Here is a 21,521-nt window from a genome sequence, read left to right as displayed (position 1 = left end):
CTGTGGTAGGAATTCCTGTTTATTATTTCCTGAGCGAAGGTGTTTATATATATATATTTTAAGACAGGGTCTTGCTACCTCGCCCAGGCTGGAGTGCAGGGGCACAATCTCAGCTCACTGCAGGCTCGACCTCCTCAAGGAGGCCTCAAGCTATCCTCCCACCTCAGCCTCCCAAGTAGCTGGGATTACAGGTGCGTGCTACCACAGCTGGCTAATTTTTGTATTTTTTTGTAGAAAGGGGTCTTGGTATGTTGTCCAGGCTGGTCTCAAACTCCTGGGCTCAAGTGATCTGCCCATCTCAGCCTCCCAAAGTGCTGGGATTACAGATGTGAGCCACTGTGCCCAGGTACAAATATTTTTAAATCTCCCAACAACATTGCAAGGTAAGTATTTTTACCCCTATTTACAACTGGGGGAAAGGAGTGACTCTGCAAGGAGATACAGCCTGTAAACAAGAGTTTCTAGGCCTGTCTCCAAAGTCCATGCCCTTGTACCCCACTCTGCCTTTTTTAGTGCTTTGAACCCCAGCTCTGCCAACTACTAATGATGTGACTGTGGGGAAATTACTTAGCTTGTTTGTGCCTCAGTTTTCACACCTGTAAAATGGAGATCGTAATAGTACCGACTTGTTAGGAGGATTATGTAAGAACACACGTAAAGTGCATAAAATAGTGCCAGTGGTAAGAACTCAAACATTTTTTTAAAAATCGGGGCTCAGCATGGCTTGTGTCTAGTGAACGGAGAGAAGGGTAGGAGATAAGTCCAGTGAAGAAAGCAGGGGCTAGATTATGGAGACCACAGTACATTGTTTGGGTTTTATTCAAAGCACAATGGGAAACCCCTGGAGGATTTTAAGCAGGAAGTGGCATGAGCTGATTTAAAAATTTAAAAGATGGCCTCTTGTGGTGGCTCACGCTTGTAATCCCAGCGCTTTGGGAGGCCAAGGTGGGTGGATAACGAGGTCAGGAGATCCAGACCTTTCTGGCTGACACGATGAAATTCCGTCTCTTTTAAACAAAATACAAAAAATTAGCCGGGCGTGGTGGCGGGCACCTGTAGTCCAGCTACTCCAGAGGCTGAGGCAGGAGAATGGCGTTAACCTGGGAGGCGGAACTTGCAGTGAGCCGAGATCGCGCCACTGCACCCCAGCCTGGGCGACAGAGGAAGACTCCCTTAAAAACAAAAACAAATTTAAAAGATCACTCTGGCTGTTCTGTGGAAAATGGATTGTAGGGATTTTTTTTTTTTCCTCCAAAAAATCATTCATTACAGGTGCCCATATTTGGAGTAGAGTGAGCAACCTCCTTTGACTTGCTCCCTGAGCATAGAATTCTGTCATTGACTCAACAAATAATGTCCTGAGCACTTGATCTTTGCAGGAATTGTAGAGGGCACTGGGGATGCAGAGATAAAGAAGATAATGGCTCCCGTGGGAACATGATTTGTGGTACAGAGGAGAGGCTCCTAACGTGACAGCTCCTACTCATTACTTTTGTTGTATTCTTGCTCCAGCCCTTAGGAGCACGCAGTGATGGATGAAGTGAAGCCAGATCTCACTGACAGTAATACAGTATGATGAACACAATAATAGGGATCAAGAAGGGGAAGGGCCTTCAAGGGCAATATTATTAATAGGATTAACTCCCAAAAAAGAATTTGAAAGTAAGAGTTTCTTAGGTGGAATGGGAGAACATTCTGAAAGAACTAGGCCCTAAAGTAGAAGGAGGTTGGGAAGAAAGGTCTAAAACAAAGAAAGAATGACTTAAGAAGGGGGCTGGTATGGTGGCTCATGCCTGTAATCCCAACACTGTGGGAGGCAGCTGAGGTGGGCAGATCACATGAGGGCAGGAGTTTGAGACCAGCCTGGCCAACATGGTGAAACCCCATCTCTACTAAAAATACAACAATTAGCCGGGCGTGGTGGCGGGGCACCTGTAGTCTCAGCTACTCGGGAGTCTGAGGCTCGAAAAACACTTGAACACAGGAGGCGGACGTTGCAGCGAGCCAAGGAGCCAAGATGGTGCCACTGCACTCCAGCCTGGGTGACAGTGAGACTCTGACTCAAAAAAAAAAAAAAAAAAAAAGGGAAAGGGACAAGGAGGGAGCTCAGCACAGGCAAGAGTTGTAGAGGTGTTGGTCATTGGTGCTATCGCCTGAGATCCCAGGGTAACCCTGATAGCCTGGTAGTATCAATGCTTCTGAAAGTCAGTTTAGCAATTAATATTAAAAACACGTTAAAACTTTAACCCAGCAATTACACTTGGAAAGAAAAGGCATGTGCACAAATCTGCCTAAAAGGGAACGCTATGTACCTGTGAAAAATAGTTATCAAAAATACTTATTGGTATGGAGAGTTGTTTGAGAAATAGTAAATGAAAAAAGATTAGACTGAAGTGAGCTGAAGATTTAAAAAATTTAAAAAAGAAAGGTGGTTACAAAGCTATATTACAGTGTGCTCCATTAACAAAAATATGTGATTTCGTTATGTACCCGTCAGAAATGCATATATAGTCATGTGTCAGTTAATGATGGGATACATTCTGAGAAATGTGTCTTGGTGGCTTTTTGTTGTGTAAGTGTCATAGAGTGTACTTACACAAACCTAGATGGTGTAGCCTACTACACACCTAGCCTATAGGGTCTAACGGCTCCTAGGCTACAAACCTGTACTGCATGTTATACTCTACTGAATACAGTCGCTGCATCCCCCGTGCCCACTAGAATTCCTGCAATTACTGTAGGCAGTTGAAACACCATAATATGTATTCGTGTATCTATCTAAACACAGGAAAGGTACAGCAAAAATACAGTGTTATAATTTCATGGGGGCCACCTTTGTATATTGCAATCTGTTGTTGACTGAGAAGTCATTACATGGTACATGACTATATTTGTATATCAAAAGTATGAAAAAGAGTGTTCACAGCAGTATTATTTTTCAATAGCCCAAATAGGAAACAACCAAAATATCCATCAGTGGTGAAATTGATAAATGATAGTATATTCATACAATGGAATAGTCCACAGCAATGAAGGTGAATGAACTACAACTAGATTCAGCAGTGTTCACGATTCTCACTGGCATGTTTTTTTAAAAAAACAGACACAGACCAGGCACAGTAGCTCACACCTGTAATCCCAGCACTTTGGAAGGCCGAGGCAGGTGGATCATCTGAGGTCAGGAGTTTGAGACCAACCTGACCAACATGGTGAAACTCTGTCTCTACTAAAAATACAAAAAATTAGCCGGGTGTGGTGGCACATACCTGTAATCCCAGCTACTCAGGAGGCTGAGGCAGGAGAATTGCTTGAACCCAGGAGGTAGAGGTTGCAGTGAGCCTAGATCACGCCATTGCACTCCAGCCTGGGCAACAAGAGCAAAACGCCAAAAAAAAAAAAAAAAAGATTATGATTCCATTTATAAAAAGTTCAGCAGGCAATGTTGATCTCTGCTATTAGAAGACAGGACAGTACTTTATTTTACCTTCAGTCATTTTTTTTAACTTGTGGTAAAATACACATAAAGTCTGCTACTTTAAGTATTTTAAAGTGTACGACTCAGTGGCATTCAGTGCATTCACAAATTGTATAACTATTACCACTGTCTAGTTCCAGGTAAGTAGTCACCACTCCCCATTCCTCCCTCCTCCCAAAATGTTAGTTTTTTTTTGTTTTTTTTTCTGAGATGGAGTCTTGCTCTGTCGCCGAGGCTGGAGTGCAGTGGTGCAATCTTGGCTCACTGCAAGCTCCGCCTCCCGCCTCCCGGGTTAACGCCGTTCTCCTGCCTCAGCCTCCTGAGTAGCTGGGACTACAGGCGCCCGCCACCACGCCCAGCTAGTTTTTTTGTATTTTTAGTAGAGACAGGGTTTCACTGTGTTAGCCAGGATGGTCTCGATCTCCTGACCTTGTGATCCACTGGCCTCAGCCTCGCAAAGTGCTGAGATTACAGGCGTGAGCCACCACGCCGGCCCCAAGGTGTTACTTTTGAAGAAGAGAGAATAACTACTGGAAGGGTCATCATGGGGACTTCTGGATATTAGTTATGTGTGTTCCTTTAAAAAAAAAATCTAAATGGTGGCTGTATGGCTGTGTTTATGTTGTGAAAAATTAGCTATACACTTGTATATACTTTGCTGTATGAATGTTATATCTAAGTACATATAGATAAATTTGGAGGGGGGGGTGTGGTGTGAAATATTGCTAACACTGATTTTTTTTCCTGGGAGGTAGGAGTATGAATCCATTTTGTACTTACTATGTTTTGCTAACTTGTTTTCCAATTGGTATTCATGAATACATGTATTACTTTTGTAATAAAAATTTTAAAATTTAAAACATTTTTTTTTTTTTTTGAGACAGAGTTTCATTCTGTTGCCCAGGCTGGGAGTACAGTGGTGCAGTCTTGGCTCACTGCAACCTCTGCCTCCCGGGTTCAGGCATTTCTTCCTGCCTCAGCCTCCTGAGTATCTGGGATTACAGGCATGTGCCACCACACCAGGCTAATTTTTGTATTTTTCAGTAGAGGTTTCACAATGTTGGCCAGGCTGGTCTTGAATTTTTGATCTCAGGTGATCTACCTCGGCCCCCTAAGTGCCAAGATTACAGGTGTGAGCTACCACACTCAGTCTAAAACACCTTAAATAAAGGACAATAACATTGATTTTAAGCCTTTTTTTTCTGCATTTTTTTTTTTTTTGAGACAGGGTCTGGCTCTGTTGCCCAGGCTGGATTCAGTGACACAATCTCGGCTCACTGCAATCACCTCCACCTCCAGGGCTCACAATATCCTCCTTCCTCAGCCTCCCAAGTAGCTGGGACTACAGGCACATGCCACCACACCTGGCTAATTGTTTTAATTTTTTTGTAGAAACAGGGTTTCACCATGTTGACTACGCTGATCTTGAACTCTTGAGCTCAGTCCATCCACCTGCCTCAGCCTCCCAAAGTGCTGGGATTATAGGCGTGAGCCACCGCTTTCCACCAATTTTAAGCCTTTCAAGAGAAAACATTCCTTATCAGAGACAATGGGAGTGTCTCACCAAAACTTTGCCCAATTACTATTTAGCCTCAGGATTGATACTTCTATGTCTGTTCATCACCCTCTGTGGTTCTGGACCTGTCCACTCTTCCTGGCTGCCTTTCTTCTTGGTGGGTATGGAAGGAGTATGTGTGGGAGAGATGGGGAAGGAGGGTGTTTCAGCCCTGCTTAGACACGGAGCGGTTGTGCTCAGAAGACTCACTCCTTGCCAGGCTGGAAGTAAACTTGAAGCAAAAGCTGGGGGATTTGAGAAGAGAAGGTAGACTGGCCTGGAAGTTGCATCAGGAAAAGCCAGAGGCTTTAAGCAAGCAAATAACCCCCCCGTTTCTCGTCCCATAAACAAGCAACCATTACAGAAAGAGATTTTTGTAAGAGAAGACTTTCACAGCCTTCCTCAATCATTCTGCATCCACCAAAACTCCCTGTATCTCTTAGGAGTTTGGAATACCTTTAAGTCATCCTTGTCTTAATGACTTTCTCACCTTTCAAATCTCAATTTTCATCTTCATCCCTTCTAGGTTCTTAGACACTATTAACCTCTTCTTCCTCTGTGCTTCCATAGCACTTTCTTTATATGTCTGTTAGAACAGCCACCACATTCTGTAATAATTTGCTGCCAAACTGTGAACTCCTTAATAGCTGGGACTAAGTCTTTTTGCATCCTCAACACATACGGTCCACAACACACATGTGGTTTCCTGGCAAACCACGTATACCTAACAAATGTTGATCTAAATTGTTGAAGGAAGATCTTCTTCCCACCCTCTAACTTTTCCTTAAGTAGAGAGACTACACACACATTCCTTCCCTTTTCCTTAAGGTTTTTCTTCAGTCCTTTTCTTTGTTCCAAGATTTCTTTAATTCTTAAGAGATTATTGTGCGTTTACACATGCGCATGTCCCAGAGCAAGTGGTGCAGATTTACGCCCATTTCCATGTGCATCATCGGGTCTGTAGTCCTCCTTCAGTCCTCTTCTAGAACTTTTCTGATTCTTCCCTGAATTCCACGACCTGGGGACATGGTAAATACATCGTTTTTAGCTGAGCTTTTATTTATTTGTTTGTTTAGTTTTTGAAATGGGGTCTTGCTTCATTGCCCAGGCTGGAGTGCAGTGGCGCCATCACACCCCAACCTGCAGCCCCGACCTCCCTGGCTTAAGTGATCTTCCTACCTCAGCTTCTCGAGTAGCTGGGACTATAGGCACACACCATCATGCCCGACTAATTTTTAAACTTTTTGTACACACATGATCCCATTATGTTGCCCAGGCTGATTTCAAATGCCTGTGCTCAAGTGATCCTTCTGCCTCAGCCTTAGAAAGTGATGAGATTATAGGCTTGAGTCACCTCTCCTGGCCCCTAGCTGAGCTTTTAGAAAGGAATTTTCCCTACACATTAAAAAGTGTCAGTCCAGTACTAGCCCTTTTCCTTACCTGTTGAGCCCTTAGGGACTGTGTTGATTCATAATCTAGAGAGGCAGCCACTGCCTCAGGTGGATTCATTTATTCACTGGTCATGCTCTGGAAACATATAACAAGGTATCTGATCTAGTCCTTGGTCAAGCGCAGCTTCCTTGAATTGACATTCCTGCCAAATGCTCACAGTTAGGTAGAAGGTGATTAGGGGGAACATGGGTTATAAAAGAGCCAAAGAGAGCTATGCATTTAAGTCCCTGAAGTGTGGGGGATGGCACGGATAAAATGTTCAAGGATCCTGAAGACCTTGCCAATAGTTGGAATGTGGAGCTGCGGGTGGAGTGACCCAGATGAGGTTGAAGTAAGCAGGGACAGAACAGGACAGAGCCTTGCTGTATGATAAGTCTGCATTAGGAATATTGAAAGTGACAACAAACCCACTGAAGGAAAAAGAGGGGCTAAGAGTTCAGGATTCTCATCCTTGGTCTCCTTTGTGTTAGCTTCTCTCTTGGTCAGGCCTCTGTGAGTGGTCTCTGATCTCCCTAGTCACACAGAAGCCAACAGCTAGAGTCAAGAGAAAGGGGTGAGGAAGGCTGATGAATAGGGGCTATTCATCTTTCCACTCTTACCCTCAAGGCTGCCTTCTTTGCAGGCAAGTCTAGACCTCCTCAGGTAGACCCTCAGTGGGTGGGCAGGAAGCTTAGCCTTTTAGGGACTTCAGGGAAGTAGAGAAGGGGACAAGTGAGGGGATGCTGTTCCAAGACTCCAAAGCCGTTTGCTTTCTTAAAAATAGCAAACCCAGAGCCCCGTATCTCTTTAAGGGCCTAAACGCATTTTCTCTGCTGTATCCTCAGCCTACCTGGGGAGCAGGATCATTTGGGTTTGGTAAGAGAAAAAAGGAGGCCGAAAACTCCTCCTGTCTCCCGACCCTCGTTCTGGCCCTCTGGCCCTCAGTACTAAGCAGGCCCTGACCCACTCGTCTTACTCCTGCTGCTGCTTCCCGGCGGGTCTCACGTCCCTTCTCCGACCACGCTCCAGGTCCTGCCCCAACTTTAGGACTTCAGAACTCCTCCACCGTGCCGTGGAGGGACAGCCCTTCTTCTGCCTCACCCACACCCTACCCAGGCAGAACCAATCGAAGACTATCCCACCCAGGGACCCCCCTTTTTTTTTCTGGGAACCAGCGTTTCCGCCTCCGGGGCGCAGACTCCTCCCCCTCACCGTCCCAATTGTATTCCCTGGAAGAGCAGCCGGAAAAGCCTCCGCCTGCTCAGACCGGGATAGGCGAGAAGCTGGTTTCTCCTCGCAGCCGGCTCCCTGAGCCTCAGGAACCACCGAGGCGCCCGGCACCACCTGGGCCCAGCTCCAGGCGGGCGCGGCTTCAGCACCACGGACAGCGCCCCGCCCGCGGCCCTCCCTCTGGCGGCGCGCTCCAGCCGGTGTAGGCGAGGTAGCGAGCTATGCCCGCGGCATGGCCCGGCGCTGCGGCCCCGTGGCGCTGCTCCTTGGCTTCGGCCTCCTCCGGCTGTGCTCAGGTAAGGGAAAGACGGGCACTGGCCAGGTTCTCCCACCCCAGCCAACGGCCCAACACGGCGTGCTGTGACTCACCCCTGCTAGGCCGGAAGGTGGAAGAAGGGATTCCCTAGAGGTGGGATAGTCTGCTAGGGGTTAGGGGAGAGCCCCCGGGACTGCAGAGAGCACCTGGGAGGCTGCACTGGGAAGGAGACAATACTCGAAGGAGTAAGTGAAGCAAAAAAGAGATGGTAACCTGGCCAGCGGTGGTAGGGGTGGTGCAGGCACAGAGAGCAAGGAGGCAGGGGATCTCCCCAGGTGTTCTGGGGTGGCAGGAGGGCCGGCTCTGAGGGCGCTAAGATGCCATCTGACTTTTTGTGAAACATTATCTCAAGAAAGGTACCTGGTCCAGCACCCCTCCCTGGGCTCCCCATCGGTTCCCATCCCCCACATTGGGCTCCAGATTCTCGTCACCCCACAGGGGCAGAGAAGGGGAGAGAAAGGAACGGACTTTTCAACCCTCTTGTAGGGTGGGACAGGAGACTTGGAAGGGAAGAAGCTCTGCCAGGCTGAGGACTAGGAAGGAACTCTGAGGGGATGGGAAGGGGTGTGTTCGCGCAGAGTTGCAGAGGGGGGTGCACTGTGGGGAGGGCAGGCACGAAACGAATGCACAACCGAATGGGCTTTCCACACCTACAGGCCACCTCTGGGGGTGGGCTGCTGTGTGTGTGAAACTTGGGGCTAGATATATGCCTGACGCACAGCTTAGGCAGCCCAGCTATTCCACTCCAACTCAGTGCCTTTAGGGAGAGGGGAGGATGGCGTCGTGACCACAGTCACGTGTCATTATGTGAGGCACATAATGCCATTTGCACATGTAAATGGTGAACGGGAACAGTTATTTGTGTCCCACCACACATATGCTTTCTCCTTCTCAATCAGCAGGAGAAAGGGCATGTGTTGTGGGACACAAATAACTGGGACAAATAACTGTTCCCTTTCACCGCCCTGCAAAACCTCCCCTGAGTCATAGGTATTTGCTGGGGAAACGATGGAAGCAGAAATCTCAAACTGCCCTCTGAGACTTTGGGGGAAGAGCTGGTCTCCACGAATCTTTGCAGAGTGGGTTCTCAGTCTCAAGGCATCTCTGTTGGGCTGTCTGGACTCCTTGGTCAGTGGTCTCAGAGAGGGGCTTTTCTACGAAGACGTTAATCTGGGGCTTCCCTGGGGGTAATCTACGCATTTTGCAGTATCCTCAGGGACGTAGGCAGATACTGGTTGGGCCTGGATTGTTCCATTTGCCCGGGGAGGGTGGGATGTTGGATGGGTTCTCCTTGCCTGCTTACTTTCTTCCTGCCTTTCCCCTGCCCAGGGGTGTGGGGTACAGATACAGAGGAGCGGCTGGTGGAGCATCTCCTGGATCCTTCCCGCTACAACAAGCTTATCCGCCCAGCCACCAATGGCTCTGAGCTGGTCACAGTACAGCTCATGGTATCACTGGCCCAGCTCATCAGTGTGGTGAGTGGGGGTCCCAGACTCTCTGCCCAGCTACTGAAGTCAGCCCCGCCAAAATGTGTTAATGCTGGTGTGCTTCCTCCTCTGGTGTTTCCAAGGCTTGGGGAGGTGTGAGAGGGACCCTGGGTGGTGGCAGTGAGCCCACAGGCTGAGGGGCCTTCTCGGCAGCCTCTCTTCCTCCCTGCAGCATGAGCGGGAGCAGATCATGACCACCAATGTCTGGCTGACCCAGGTAAGCAAAGTGCTCTCTTCTACCTGCACCCCTGGCCTTCTGTCTCCGCCTTTTCCCCCATGTGCTTTTTTCTTTCTTAATCTCTCAAAAGAGGCAGAAAGGTATAGAGTTTGGAGTCCTAAATAATTGGATTTGAATCATGGCACTCACCAGCTTTGTGACTTTAAACATATTAAACTCTCCAAGATTCATTTTCTCATTTGTAAACGTAGATTCTAATACTGTACTTTGGCCTAGCTGTGCAAATTAAATGAGAAAGTACCGTATGAGCTACACTTGATGGGCAGAGAAGTCACTGTGGGGAAGAGGCTGGCTTTTAAAAGCTCCCTCAAGCCATATGGGCCCCCTCTAGTTCATTTCCTTAACCTTGAGCCCCTCCCAGGGCAGAAGTTGGTACTGCCTCCCTCTCTCATTTCCCAGGAGTGGGAAGATTATCGCCTCACCTGGAAACCTGAAGAGTTTGACAATATGAAGAAAGTTCGGCTCCCTTCCAAACACATCTGGCTCCCAGATGTGGTCCTGTACAACAAGTAGGAGCAATGGGAAGGTTGGGGGAGACGATTGGAGGGCTCAGGGAGGGAAGGGGTTATGGGGAAAATAAGAGAAATTAACTTATGCTGTGGGAGGGGAGGGACTTGTAATAGATATACAGTCACTACCTAGACAGACAGACCCAGACCAGTGAGGTATACAGTGTGGACAGCCAAGGTGACCTGGGCAGTGACCAGCCCACTCCCAGCCAGTTAGGACTCCCAGTATGTATTTGATGATGTGGTAGGGATACAAACAAGTATTGACAGCCCCCAGTGCCTCAACTGATTCAGTAACAGGCTTTCCTGGAAGCCTGGGAAGGATCAAAGAACTTTAATGTCCCAGTTTCTCCTCCAGGTTCTATCCTGTCTCCTGCAATAATCCATCTCATCTCTAAGGTGCAAAGCCACCTTCCTCAACTGATGGGACCATGCCCTGTCCCCTTCCATTGCTTGGGGCTCCTTACACTGGCCTCCTGGCTCCCCCAACTTCTCCCCCCTCATGAAGATCAACCAGCTTGTACAATATGTGACAAGTAGCAGACGTGTCCCCTCCATCCACCCACCACCCCCTTCTACCTGCAAGGTATCACACAGGCCTTCTGACCAGGACACTTCTTCTAGTTACTAACCACCACCCCCCATATCCCCTTCTTGCTCAATTCCTGCTCCACCTCTCTATACTCCTGGAGGTTACTCTCAGACCTAGGTGTCCCTTCCCCATGTCTCCCTCTGGTTTTGCTCTCCTCCAACTAGGGGCTGGGTTGATGGGTAGGGAGGAAGGAACGCTTAGGCCAGGGCTGACTGTGCCCATCCCTTGGCAGTGCTGACGGCATGTACGAGGTCTCCTTCTATTCCAATGCGGTGGTCTCCTATGACGGCAGCATCTTCTGGTTGCCGCCTGCCATCTACAAGAGCGCATGCAAGATTGAAGTAAAGCACTTCCCATTTGACCAGCAAAACTGCACTATGAAGTTCCGTTCGTGGACCTACGACCGCACGGAGATCGACCTGGTGCTGAAGAGTGACGTGGCCAGCCTGGACGACTTCACACCTAGTGGTGAGTGGGACATCGTGGCGCTGCCGGGCCGGCGCAATGAGAACCCCGACGACTCCACGTACGTGGACATCACCTATGACTTCATCATTCGCCGCAAGCCGCTCTTCTACACCATCAACCTCATCATTCCCTGTGTGCTCATCACCTCACTAGCCATCCTTGTCTTTTACCTGCCATCCGACTGCGGCGAGAAGATGACGTTGTGCATCTCAGTGCTGCTGGCGCTCACGGTCTTCCTGCTGCTCATCTCCAAGATCGTGCCTCCCACCTCCCTCGACGTGCCGCTCGTCGGCAAGTACCTCATGTTCACCATGGTGCTTGTCACCTTCTCCATCGTCACCAGCGTGTGTGTGCTCAACGTGCACCACCGCTCGCCCACCACGCACACCATGGCGCCCTGGGTGAAGGTTGTCTTCCTGGAGAAGCTGCCCGCGCTGCTCTTCATGCAGCAGCCACGCCACCATTGCGCCCGCCAGCGCCTGCGCTTGCGGCGACGTCAGCGTGAGCGCCAGGGCGCCGGAGCCCTCCTCTTCCGCGAAGCCCCTGGGGCCGACTCCTGCACGTGCTTCGTCAACCGCGCGTCCGTGCAGGGCTTGGCTGGGGCCTTCGGGGCTGAGCCTGCACCGGTGGCGGGCCCGGGGCGCTCAGGGGAGCCATGTGGCTGTGGCCTCCGGGAGGCGGTGGACGGCGTGCGCTTCATCGCAGACCACATGCGAAGCGAGGACGACGACCAGAGCGTGAGTGCCGCAGGCTGGGACCCCAGGTGTGAGATACAGGGTCTGCCAGGGCCCGGGTGTCTGGAAAGCAGCGGCGTTCTGTAGACATGCAGACCTAGTAGGAGTGTAGGAGAGGGAAATGTGAGTCAGGCCTGTGTTGCGGGTCTGGGCGCTGGCTAGGGCCCCTCTGGGTTGGCTTCCGGGAGATGGTGCAGCCTAAATTGGGGTTGGTGGAGGATGACCTTGCTGCTTCCTGAGGGCTAGCACCCAGGGCGAAATCCCTGAGCTGGGTATCGTTATATGGGTAGGGAGGCCTGAAACATGAGGAGGCCCTTTAGGGTTGGCAGCCAGCCTGTGGCTGTGACCCCCAGAGTCCCTCACTGCTGCTTGCATGCCCACATCCAAGTTGTTAACCTGCAGCTCTTAGCACCAGTGGAGATGAGTCCTTTGTGCACCCCAGGGCAGGAGGGGGCAAAATTGAGGACAGTAGGAGTTGTGTGTGTTGGGGGAGGGGTGGCGTTGGTGGTGGGGTTAGAGATTCCAGGAGCCTGCTTGTGGCGGAGAGGATGGAGTCCCAAATCAATATCCCTGCTCTTCTGAGTCCCAGGGGATGGCCTCCTGAAATATTTATGGAGATTGGGGTGGGTGAAGGAGAGGGCTCCTTGGCCCCTTCCCCAGGCTTTCTGCACACCCGGTTTTTGACTTCTTCTCCAGCATTCCCTAAGAGCTGCCTTGAGACTGAACCAAGAGTTGAGGGGAGATATGATAGGTTGACATCCACCCCCGCTCCCCGCACTTTGGGCAGGGGCCAGACCCACCCTGTGGTCAGTCTCTGGCTACCTGGCTGGTTCCAGGCTGAGACTCAGCTGTTGCCATGGTGACTGGCCAGGTTTCCTCTGGGACAGCTGCCATTTCGGCTGGGGGATGAGGAAGGGCATTGCGGTGTGGGCCTCAGAGATGTTTCCCTGGACAGCAGGAGATGGGTTGGAGCTGAAGCTTGGGCCAGGGAACATCTTACAATCTTGATGGAAGAAGAGGGAGGCAAACACTAGAGGAGATGGGGTGGGAACCTTAGAGCCAGCTGAGACCAAGTGGAGATGCTGGGATTCAGGGACTCAGCAGGCTGTGGTGACCACCTCCACCTCTCCTGCTGCAGTCACGCATGTATTGTGCATTTATTGAGCTAGGTGCTGAGGATGCGGTGACCTACTTGGATGCTTCACAGGCACCTCAAACTCAACATGCTCAAAGCCGAGTATTTGGTCTACATCCTAACCACCAACTTGCTCCTCCACCAGTTTTTAGTACACGGCATCACCATTCACTCAATGGCTCAGACCGAAAACTCGGAGTGATCCTTGACCCTGTCCTTTCTCACCTTCCTCTCTGTCCAAGTCATCAGAAGTCTTGTCCTGTCACAAGCCCAAAGTAATTCTCAGCTTCATCCACTTTTCAGCATCTCCATGCTAACACCCTGATTCTAGGACATCATCAGCTCTTGCCTGGTCTAGGGCGAGAGTCTCCTAACAGTCTCCCTGTTTCAGTTCCTGTGCTCCTGCATCCAAACAATGTCGCCCTCTCAGCTCATGCCTTTCCCTCCTTGCCCAGGTCACTGGTCACTGACTTATCTTTTATTTGTTTGTTTGTTTATTTATTTATTTAATTGATATGACGTTTCACTTTTATTGCCCAGGCTGGAGTGCAATGGTATGACCTCGGCTCACTGCGACCTCTGCCTCCTGGGTTCAAGCGATTCTCCTGCCTCAGCCTCCAGAGTAGCTGGGATTACAGGTTCCCGCCACCACGCCCAGCTAATTTTTTTGTATTTTTAGTAGAGACGGGTTTTACCATGTTGGTCAGGCTGGTCTCGAACCCGTGACCTCAGGTGATCCACCTGCCTCAGCCTCCCAAAGTGGAGGGATTACAGGCATGAGCCACTGCGCCCGGCCTGGCTTATCTTGTCTTAAGCAAACCAAGCTCTTTTGTGGCCTCAGGAACTTTGCATGCATCGGTCCCTCTGCCTGAGATGCCCTGTTTTTTTCTTTTAAAAAATTATTACAATTATTAACTTTCACTCTACTATTTGAGAGTAAATTGTAGACACTGTGACCCTTTATCCCAAATAATTCAGTGTGTCTCTCCTAAGAACAGGGACACTCTCTTGCATAACCCAGGTTCGGTCATCAACTTCTGGAAATTTAGCATTGATATCTTTATCTCATATAAATTCCACATTTAAATTTTCCCAATTGTCCCAGTGATGTCCTTTGTAGCATCACCCCCCACCCTTGTCCTAATCCAGGGTCTCAAATTACATTTAGTTGTTGTGTCTCTAGTTTCCTTGAATCTGGAACAGTTCCTTACCTTTGTCTTTCATGGCATAAACGTTTTTAAAGGGTCCAGGCGGGCTGAATGTCCCCCCGTTTGGGTTTGTCTGATTGTTTGTTTATTCAACTTTTTCCTCATGCAGCTGGTTCTCTCTCACTCATCAGGCCTTGGTTTAAATCTCACCTCCTCAAAAAGGCATTCCCAGACCACACTCTAAATGATACCTCCTCCTCTTCTTTATCTCAGTCCTTTGTTTGCCAGTGTGGAATTTTTAAATTTGTGCTTATTTTTGCTCCGCCTCCCTCAGTAGACTGGAAACCACTGGATGCGTTTCTGTTGTTCATTCGCATCCCCAGTGTGTAGCATGGTGCCAGGTATATAACAGGCACAGTTGCCACTCGAATGAGTTCTTCAGCTGCTGACTAAATAAAGATGTTCAGTGGCTGTCTCCCCACCCCGAGCTGGCCGGGCTCCAGATGAACACGTGCACAAAGGCCCAGACTCAGGCAGGAATGGAGCAGCTCTGAGGAGGCGCTGGCCCTTTGTGCAAGCCTTGTGACTGGCTCTCAAACTCACAGACAGGATTACCTTTTTGACTGATTTGTTCACATCTGGGACCTGGTCCTCACCCTCTGGGGACTGTGGTGTGGTTGGATGGGGCTCAATGTGTGATCGTAAAAGGAGCCAGGCCGGCTGAGGCAGCCATTTACTCACTAAAGCATCAGCCATTTACTCAACACTCTGTTCCAGATGCTGAGATGACAAAGATGAATCAGGGTCCTTGTTGTTTGGGGACTTGTAGCTTAGTAGGGGGACAGGCATGCAAATTGAAACAATACAGTACAGTAAGTATACTATGATGGAGACATGTACACAGTGCAGAGGGAACCCAGAGCAGCCAATAGTTCGTGCTGATCTGGGGGTCGAGGCAGCCTTCAGAGAAGGTGAGGTTTGATTTGGGCTTTGAAGGATATGTAGGAGTATACCAGGTAGAGAAAGGGAGCTCAGGATTTCCAGACACAAACGAAACCCAAAGACACAGAGACCTGGGAGGACACACTGGGGTTTGGTAGGGCTATGTTATGCGGTGGGAGGAGGAGGAGATAGGCTCATATTTGTCATGGGTGGGTCTTGATTCCAGACTTGGGAGTTTGCATGGGCCCTGAAGGCAGTGGGGCCACTGGAGGCTTTGACTAAGATCAGAGCCATGCTTCAGCAAGGTCATTCTGGGATCACGGCAGGAGAGGAGCGGGGTGTGTGTCTGCGTGCTGGGACCCGTTTATACATGTTTGCCTCCCATCCTGCATCATGTGACCCGGGCCTCCTCCGTCTCCTCCATCCAGGTGAGTGAGGACTGGAAGTACGTCGCCATGGTGATCGACCGCCTCTTCCTCTGGATCTTTGTCTTTGTTTGTGTCTTTGGCACCATTGGCATGTTCCTGCAGCCTCTCTTCCAGAACTACACCACCACCACCTTCCTCCACTCAGACCACTCAGCCCCCAGCTCCAAGTGAGGCCCTTCCTCCTCTCCATGCTCCTTCACCCCGCCACCCTCTGCTGCACAGTAGTGTTGGATGGAGGACGGACGAGTGAGCTATCAAGAAGAGGGGTGCCGCCCCCACAGATCTATCCTTTTGCTTCATCTGGAGCCCCTCCTCCCTCACACCTCCATCCACACACAGCAGCTCCAACCTGGAGGCTGGACCAGCTGCTTTCTGTTTTGGCTGCTCTCCTCCTCTTGTACCAGTCCAGGCAATAGTGTTGATGAGGGAGCAAGGCTGCTGAGAAGTGGAAGACAGGGATAGCAGAGCCATCTACCTTGAGGAGAGAGTGATGGGCAAGGGGCCAGGATTGTCTGCTGCCTCCAAGTCATGGGAGAAGAGGAGTGTAGGACAAGGGGTGGAAGGGCAGGAGCTCAGACCGCACCAGGCTGGCCTGACACAATGGTAGCTCTGAAGGGAGGGGAAGAGGAGAGGCCTGGGTGTGACCTGACACCTGCCACTACTTGAGTGGACAGTAGCTGGACTGGGTGGGCCTGCCCAGTAGGTTTAGCCTGGCCCCACTGTCACAGACCCCTGGGGGAGGCTTCCAGATCAGTCCCACAGCCCCTTGCTTCTAAGGGGTCCAGATACCTGCCCCAGATCCTCTTTCCCCACTGAAGAATTCTGCGCCCTCTGGACTTCCCTCTCCTTCCTTCCTTCTTCAGGCTCAAGGTGTGGTGGGCAAGGCTGAGTATTAGGGGAGCTTCTAAGTTCTGAATCTTTGGGTGACCTGCTTGGAGTCTCAGGTCCAAATACTTGAACTCTGTGAGAAGTCCAAGTTCATGGGCTTTTGGAACTGGAAGAACTTTGTACAGCCATGGATTCCAACATGAGCCATGTTGCAGATGAAGAAACTGACCCACACGGTGATTCAAGCCCAGGTGGGTCTCTGACTCTTCCTCCCTGCCCTGAGATCCATCTGTCGAGTGCCCTGTTTTTCCCCACTTTGAACTGACTGGTTACTCGAAGGAAGTGAACTAAGGATGTTAGCTTTAAGCCAGCCCAGCCTCTTTGCCCACAGCAGAACTGAGGTGAATAGCTGGAACTCTGCTACATCCGTGCTGCTCCAGTCTGTTCTGCTCGTGGCTCCATCCTTCTGGCTGTTACTCTTCTTCCCCCTCCCAACCAAACCTGAGCAGCTTTGAAGCAGGACTCGGGAAGGACAGGGCTGCTGCTGCCAGCGACACCTCAGAAAGCATAGCCTTGGCTTCCTGTCCCTGGAAGCTATACCCTGACTCTGCTCCCAGAGGCCGGCTGGAGGCCACCTGGCTGGGTAGCCCAGGGAACAGACCTCTTAAGGGATCTCCTGCTTGCTTGTGTTCCCAGCCTGGGCTCAATGCTGGGCCAGCAGATGGTGGGTTACAGAGGGGTCAGCCTGCCAAATGCACCTGAGGGACCTGACCTAAGTCATTTTGTCCCTAGAGCCCAGCTGGGACTCCTGCTTCCCTAGGGAGGGCAGAGGAGGGAGGAGACACAGCACAGGCATAGAGCATGGGGCAGTGACCCCAGAGTCTGGATTCAAGTCCCAGCCCTGCTAATAATTCATGTGAGCCAGCTCGAGCAAGTCCCTTCACCTTGCTAGAGCTCAGCTTCCTGGCCTACAAAATGTGGGTGGTAATGCCCTCTTCCTGGGATTGCTGTGAGGGTGAGTCAGTGCTTGTGAAAAAGCCTAGTGCTGTACCTGGCACAGAGTAGATGCTTCATGAATGTTGAGTCCGAGAGGCAACTGGAGCTGGTGCTGGTGAGAATGGGGTTCCGACTGTCATGCCAGCCTCCCTCCCAGGCCCACTCTTCCCCCATCTCTTCCCTGAGGAAACCAAGTCTCCCTTATCAGGAAGAGCTGGGGGAGCTGGGAGGAACATTACAGGAACACCAGAGGGAGTCTAGCAGGTGGGCGGGCTTCTCTCTGGAGCCCCCTCAGCAGTTTCATTCCATTCCTGGGCTGAACCATTGCTCTGCCCCTACCTCCCTTCTGGGGCAGGTGTGTGCTCAGGGCCCTCAGGCTCCAGTCCTCTACTGGCTGTGGAAGCACATCACTGGGACAGGAAGCCAGTGGCTGCAGGAGACAGGCCTCAGCACATCTCCTCGTCTGTCAGGAGGGGCTCACGGACACCTTTTCTTGGTAGCAAAGAGAGTGTCTCTGCACTATGGAAACTTCCCCTCTTCTAGAGCAGATTGGGAGCTGCCTGTATTATGCCTGAACGCTCCTCAAACTCATGGTCCTGGGGAAGGCGTCTTGGAACCAGAAGCAGCAACAGGACAGGAGCCTCCCTCTGAAGGGCAGGATGCCGGCCTGAGGCCCTCCCTCTTGGCCCTCCCAGGGCCTGGGCTAGCCGGAGGCCCCAGCAGCTGCTGCTGGGGCTGTGCTTACTTTTAATATTTCCCATATGTGGCTGTTGTCCAAGTCGTCACCAAATGGTGCTAGAGGGGATGGCAGAGAGCAGCTTATCCAGCTCCTTTCCATGACCCGGTTAACACACAAGGAAACAGAGGCCTAGAGGTTGTCTACTGTTTGACCTCTTATAAAAACCAGCCGTGCTGCATCTACAAAATGAAGAAGGCAGAGCTAGCTGAGGTCTTCAGCAAGGAAGAAAGGGGTCAGTGTATATGAGAGGGTTACCTGGGCAGTGTCATTCTCTCCATCTCTGTATGCAGCCCTTTGGGGACCATCACAATAAGGAAGAGGTGAGGGCAGAGGTGGAGGCTCCACTGCCCAGGCAGGGTGTTACCATGTGGTGGGACAGAGTGTGAACCCTCAAGTGCACTGGGAAGCTTTGGGGAACCACAGTCTCTTCCACTCTTGGATCCTGTGTCCTCTTCTCTTGATGTCAGGGAAGCCCCTATGCCTCCTTCCCGTGGTGGGGCTATCTCTGCAGAGAATCAGGTGCCCAAGCTGGGCAAGGACTGGAGGAAGCTCCAGATCCGGAGGAGGCAGAGACTGGATGGAAACCTGGAGCAAGGGTTTGGGAGGGGAAGTGAGGAAACAGGTTGAGATTATCTCCATCAGAGCTGGCAAGGCCGCAGGTGATCTGAGAACTATTTTTGTCTAAAAAGAAGGCGCGCACAGGCTCTCTGCTTTTGACAGGTGGCGTTGCAGTGGGAGGAAGGCAGCTTCCTGGCAGTGAGGTAGAAATACTGTAACAGCTGGTACCAAGTTACTGAAAATTTAAAAGCAAACAAGACACAGCAGCCCCCAGGTGGTGTGTTCTGCTGAGGAAGGCTATGGCAGAGGAAGAGCAAGACCGTTTCCCCCTCAGGGAGGGCTCTTTGGGTGGTTTGGAGACCTTGGGCTGTTTGTATCCCAGTATTAGCTCCCGTTACTAAGGGTCTGCTCTGCGCCAGGTCCTCAGCGTGTGCTGTCTTTATTCCTCACAATCCTGGGGGAAGGGGCCTCCACCTACATAACAGAAATGCGGCTCAGAGAGACCAAGTGACAGCTAGTGAGTAGTGCTGGGCCTGAACCCCAAGTGCCAGGCCTGAACCCCAAAGTTCATACTCTTGCTGTAGCCGCTGAGGCAGGCAGAAGAGCTCCTCGGGAGGAAAGTGAGGGGCATTCAGGGCCTTCTCTGCATCACTCTCCAAGCCAGAGTAGACCCCCGGTTCCAGTTGTCCTCCTCTGTTTCTGGGCAGAGTCAGGCAGGTGTCATAGCATCCCTCCCGGCCCAACCAGTGCTGGCCAGACTCCCATTCACCGACCTTGACTAGACAGAGAACAGCCACCTTTTAGTATTCATCCCAACAGGTCGAGACGGTCAGTGTGATGGCCACGCGGTTCCTAAGGGACCGTAGGTCTAGGAATTATTAGGACACTCACTCAGCCACCCTCGATGCCCCCATCTTCTCCACACTGCCATTCACCTCCCCCATCTGCACTCCTGGAGTATTGGCACTGGTCTAGCCCACTCCAGGTCAGACTCATTAGGAACTCAAGATTCTCGTAAAGAAAGTTGTTTCCAAATTTGTCTTGTCACTCTATTTGGGGGTTGGGAGAGAGCCCGCGGGGGCCAGTGTTGGCCAATATAGGAAAAAGGGAGAATGCTAGAGAAACTGGACTCATGAGAGGTTAAATACATCACAAGAATCCAAAGAAAAGGTGAGTGGTGACAGTCTGCTGAATCACTGTGATTTGTTGCTTTACAAATTCACTCATCAGATGTAAAAGAAATGGCCAAACGACTGGGCCTGGAGTAGGCAGAGTCCAGAAAAGGCCTCCGGGAGTCCTTTGTAAAGGACTGGTCGGAGGCGAGGACCACTCTCCTGGAGGTGGGGATGGCTGGGGTTTCCTCTCACAGTCCCTGTGGTCTGGGAAGTTAAAGCTGCAGGTTGCATAAGACCAGACCTGCAGACCTGGGCCTACATCCTGGAAACAGTATGAAATTGTGAGTCCCCTCAATGAAATGCAGGGTGGACAGCAACTGAAATGAGCTGAAGAAACTCCCTCTTGCGCTCCCACAGGGCAGCCCTACTTCCCAGCCCACTCAGGGAGCGCTGTGGGAGGACAGTGTTGTTCCCTCTGGAGACAAACTGGCTGGGCACTTGCCTCAGGCTTTAAGGAAACTGTCCACTTTCTGAAAGACCTGGCACTACATTTCCCTCCATGTGGAACAGGAGCAGTCTGCGAACAGAGAGGACAGAGGCACTCGAGGTTCCTGGTACATCATAGCAGGTGGAGACAACAGCCTTCACTGTCCTTCAATTTAAAACTGTTGGCCAGGTGCGGTGGCTCACGCCTGTAATCCCAGCACTTTGGGAGGCTGAGGCAGGTGGATTACCTGAGGTCAGGAGTTTGAGACTGGCCTGGCCAACATGGTATACAAAACATTAGCTGTGTGTGGTGGCGGCACATGCCTGTAATCCCAGCTACTTGGGAGGCTGAGGCAGAATTGCTTTAACCCAGGTAGAGGTTGCAGTGAGCCAAGATCACACCATTGCACTCCAGCCTGGGCAATGAAAGCGAAACTTCGTCTTAAACAAAACAAAACAAAAAACCACTGTTCAGCTCACCCAGCAATGTAATCTCAGTAGATGATGAAGGACACCTGTGGTGGTGTGACGTTCTGGTCCTCAAGAAATATGCCCACAAACAACGTGTCACTGGCCCTTCTAGCCTCAGTTGTTCCTTCTGTGTAATGGATGAGGCAGGTTTCATTGGGATTTAGCCTGTTAGGTACTTTAGATCCTCTGGTATGGTATTTTTAAAAGGTCCAGGATGAGTCTTCTAGAAATTCTGATGTAAGTTACATGTGAAAAAAGGTACATTCTCTCTGAAATTCAAGATGGAGAGATAATTTGGATGTCATCTATGATGTAAAAACAAAATGGTCTATCTCCTAAAACTACAGCCAAGCCTGTCCTGGTCCCGGCTGCAACTTTACTCCAAATATGGACATTCCTGGAAGTCAAACAGCTGGGAGTAGTGGGGTTTGGAGGTAGAAAACGCCCCTGAAGGAGAGCTGGAATTATGTTAACAGGTGATTCTCTCTGAAGGGGTTTTCCTGCTCTGGGCCTTGAAATCGTGCATCTCAAGTCCCGTGGGACACGATATTTAATAGTGGGCACTGACTGGGTGCGGTGGCTCACGCCTGTAATCCCAGCACTTTGGGAGGCCGAGCTGGGCAGATCATGAGGTCAGGAG

At 50.7% G+C, this 21,521-nt stretch overlaps 1 protein-coding gene and 1 long non-coding RNA gene across 4 annotated transcripts; one reads left to right on the top strand and one right to left on the bottom strand.

The window, feature by feature from the left end:
- Positions 1–5,941: 5,941 nt before the first annotated feature.
- On the bottom strand, positions 5,942–7,660 carry LOC103223918 (uncharacterized). Of its 2 annotated transcripts, none has more exons than XR_493934.3 (3): positions 7,438–7,660; positions 6,471–6,624; positions 5,942–6,048 (listed from the first exon to the last, which is right to left on the bottom strand). It is a non-coding gene; the product is annotated as an uncharacterized lncRNA (long non-coding RNA). The 2 variants fall into 2 exon arrangements; XR_493936.3 differs by having other exon boundaries at positions 6,471–6,557.
- A 13-nt stretch (positions 7,661–7,673) lies between these two features.
- Positions 7,674–16,919, top strand: CHRNB2 (cholinergic receptor nicotinic beta 2 subunit). Of its 2 annotated transcripts, none has more exons than XM_007976964.3 (6): positions 7,674–7,987; positions 9,337–9,482; positions 9,667–9,711; positions 10,132–10,241; positions 11,066–12,038; positions 15,689–16,919. In XM_007976964.3, exons 1-6 carry the CDS (start codon positions 7,924–7,926, stop codon positions 15,857–15,859), a joined length of 1,509 nt encoding a protein of 502 aa, XP_007975155.2. In that variant the 5' UTR covers positions 7,674–7,923; the 3' UTR covers positions 15,860–16,919. The 2 variants fall into 2 exon arrangements, with proteins under 2 accessions (XP_007975155.2, XP_007975154.2); XM_007976963.3 differs by having other exon boundaries at positions 9,648–9,711.
- Positions 16,920–21,521: the final 4,602 nt, after the last annotated feature.

Source organism: Chlorocebus sabaeus, chromosome 20, assembly GCF_047675955.1.
Source record: "Chlorocebus sabaeus isolate Y175 chromosome 20, mChlSab1.0.hap1, whole genome shotgun sequence".
Taxonomy (NCBI): domain Eukaryota; kingdom Metazoa; phylum Chordata; class Mammalia; order Primates; family Cercopithecidae; genus Chlorocebus; species Chlorocebus sabaeus.
The sequence above is the reverse complement of the archived record's forward strand: the minus strand, read 5'-3'. Positions and strand labels throughout refer to the sequence as shown.

Bases quoted from the DNA above. Each gene is read 5' to 3' on its own strand.
- CHRNB2 (XM_007976963.3), top strand. From the start codon at position 7,913: ATGCCCGCGGCATGGCCCGGCGCTGCGGCCCCGTGGCGCTGCTCCTTG. The intron at 9,712-10,131 runs GTAAGCAAAGTG...CTCATTTCCCAG, and splicing joins CCAATGTCTGGCTGACCCAG to GAGTGGGAAGATTATCGCCT. The intron at 10,242-11,065 runs GTAGGAGCAATG...ATCCCTTGGCAG, and splicing joins GATGTGGTCCTGTACAACAA to TGCTGACGGCATGTACGAGG.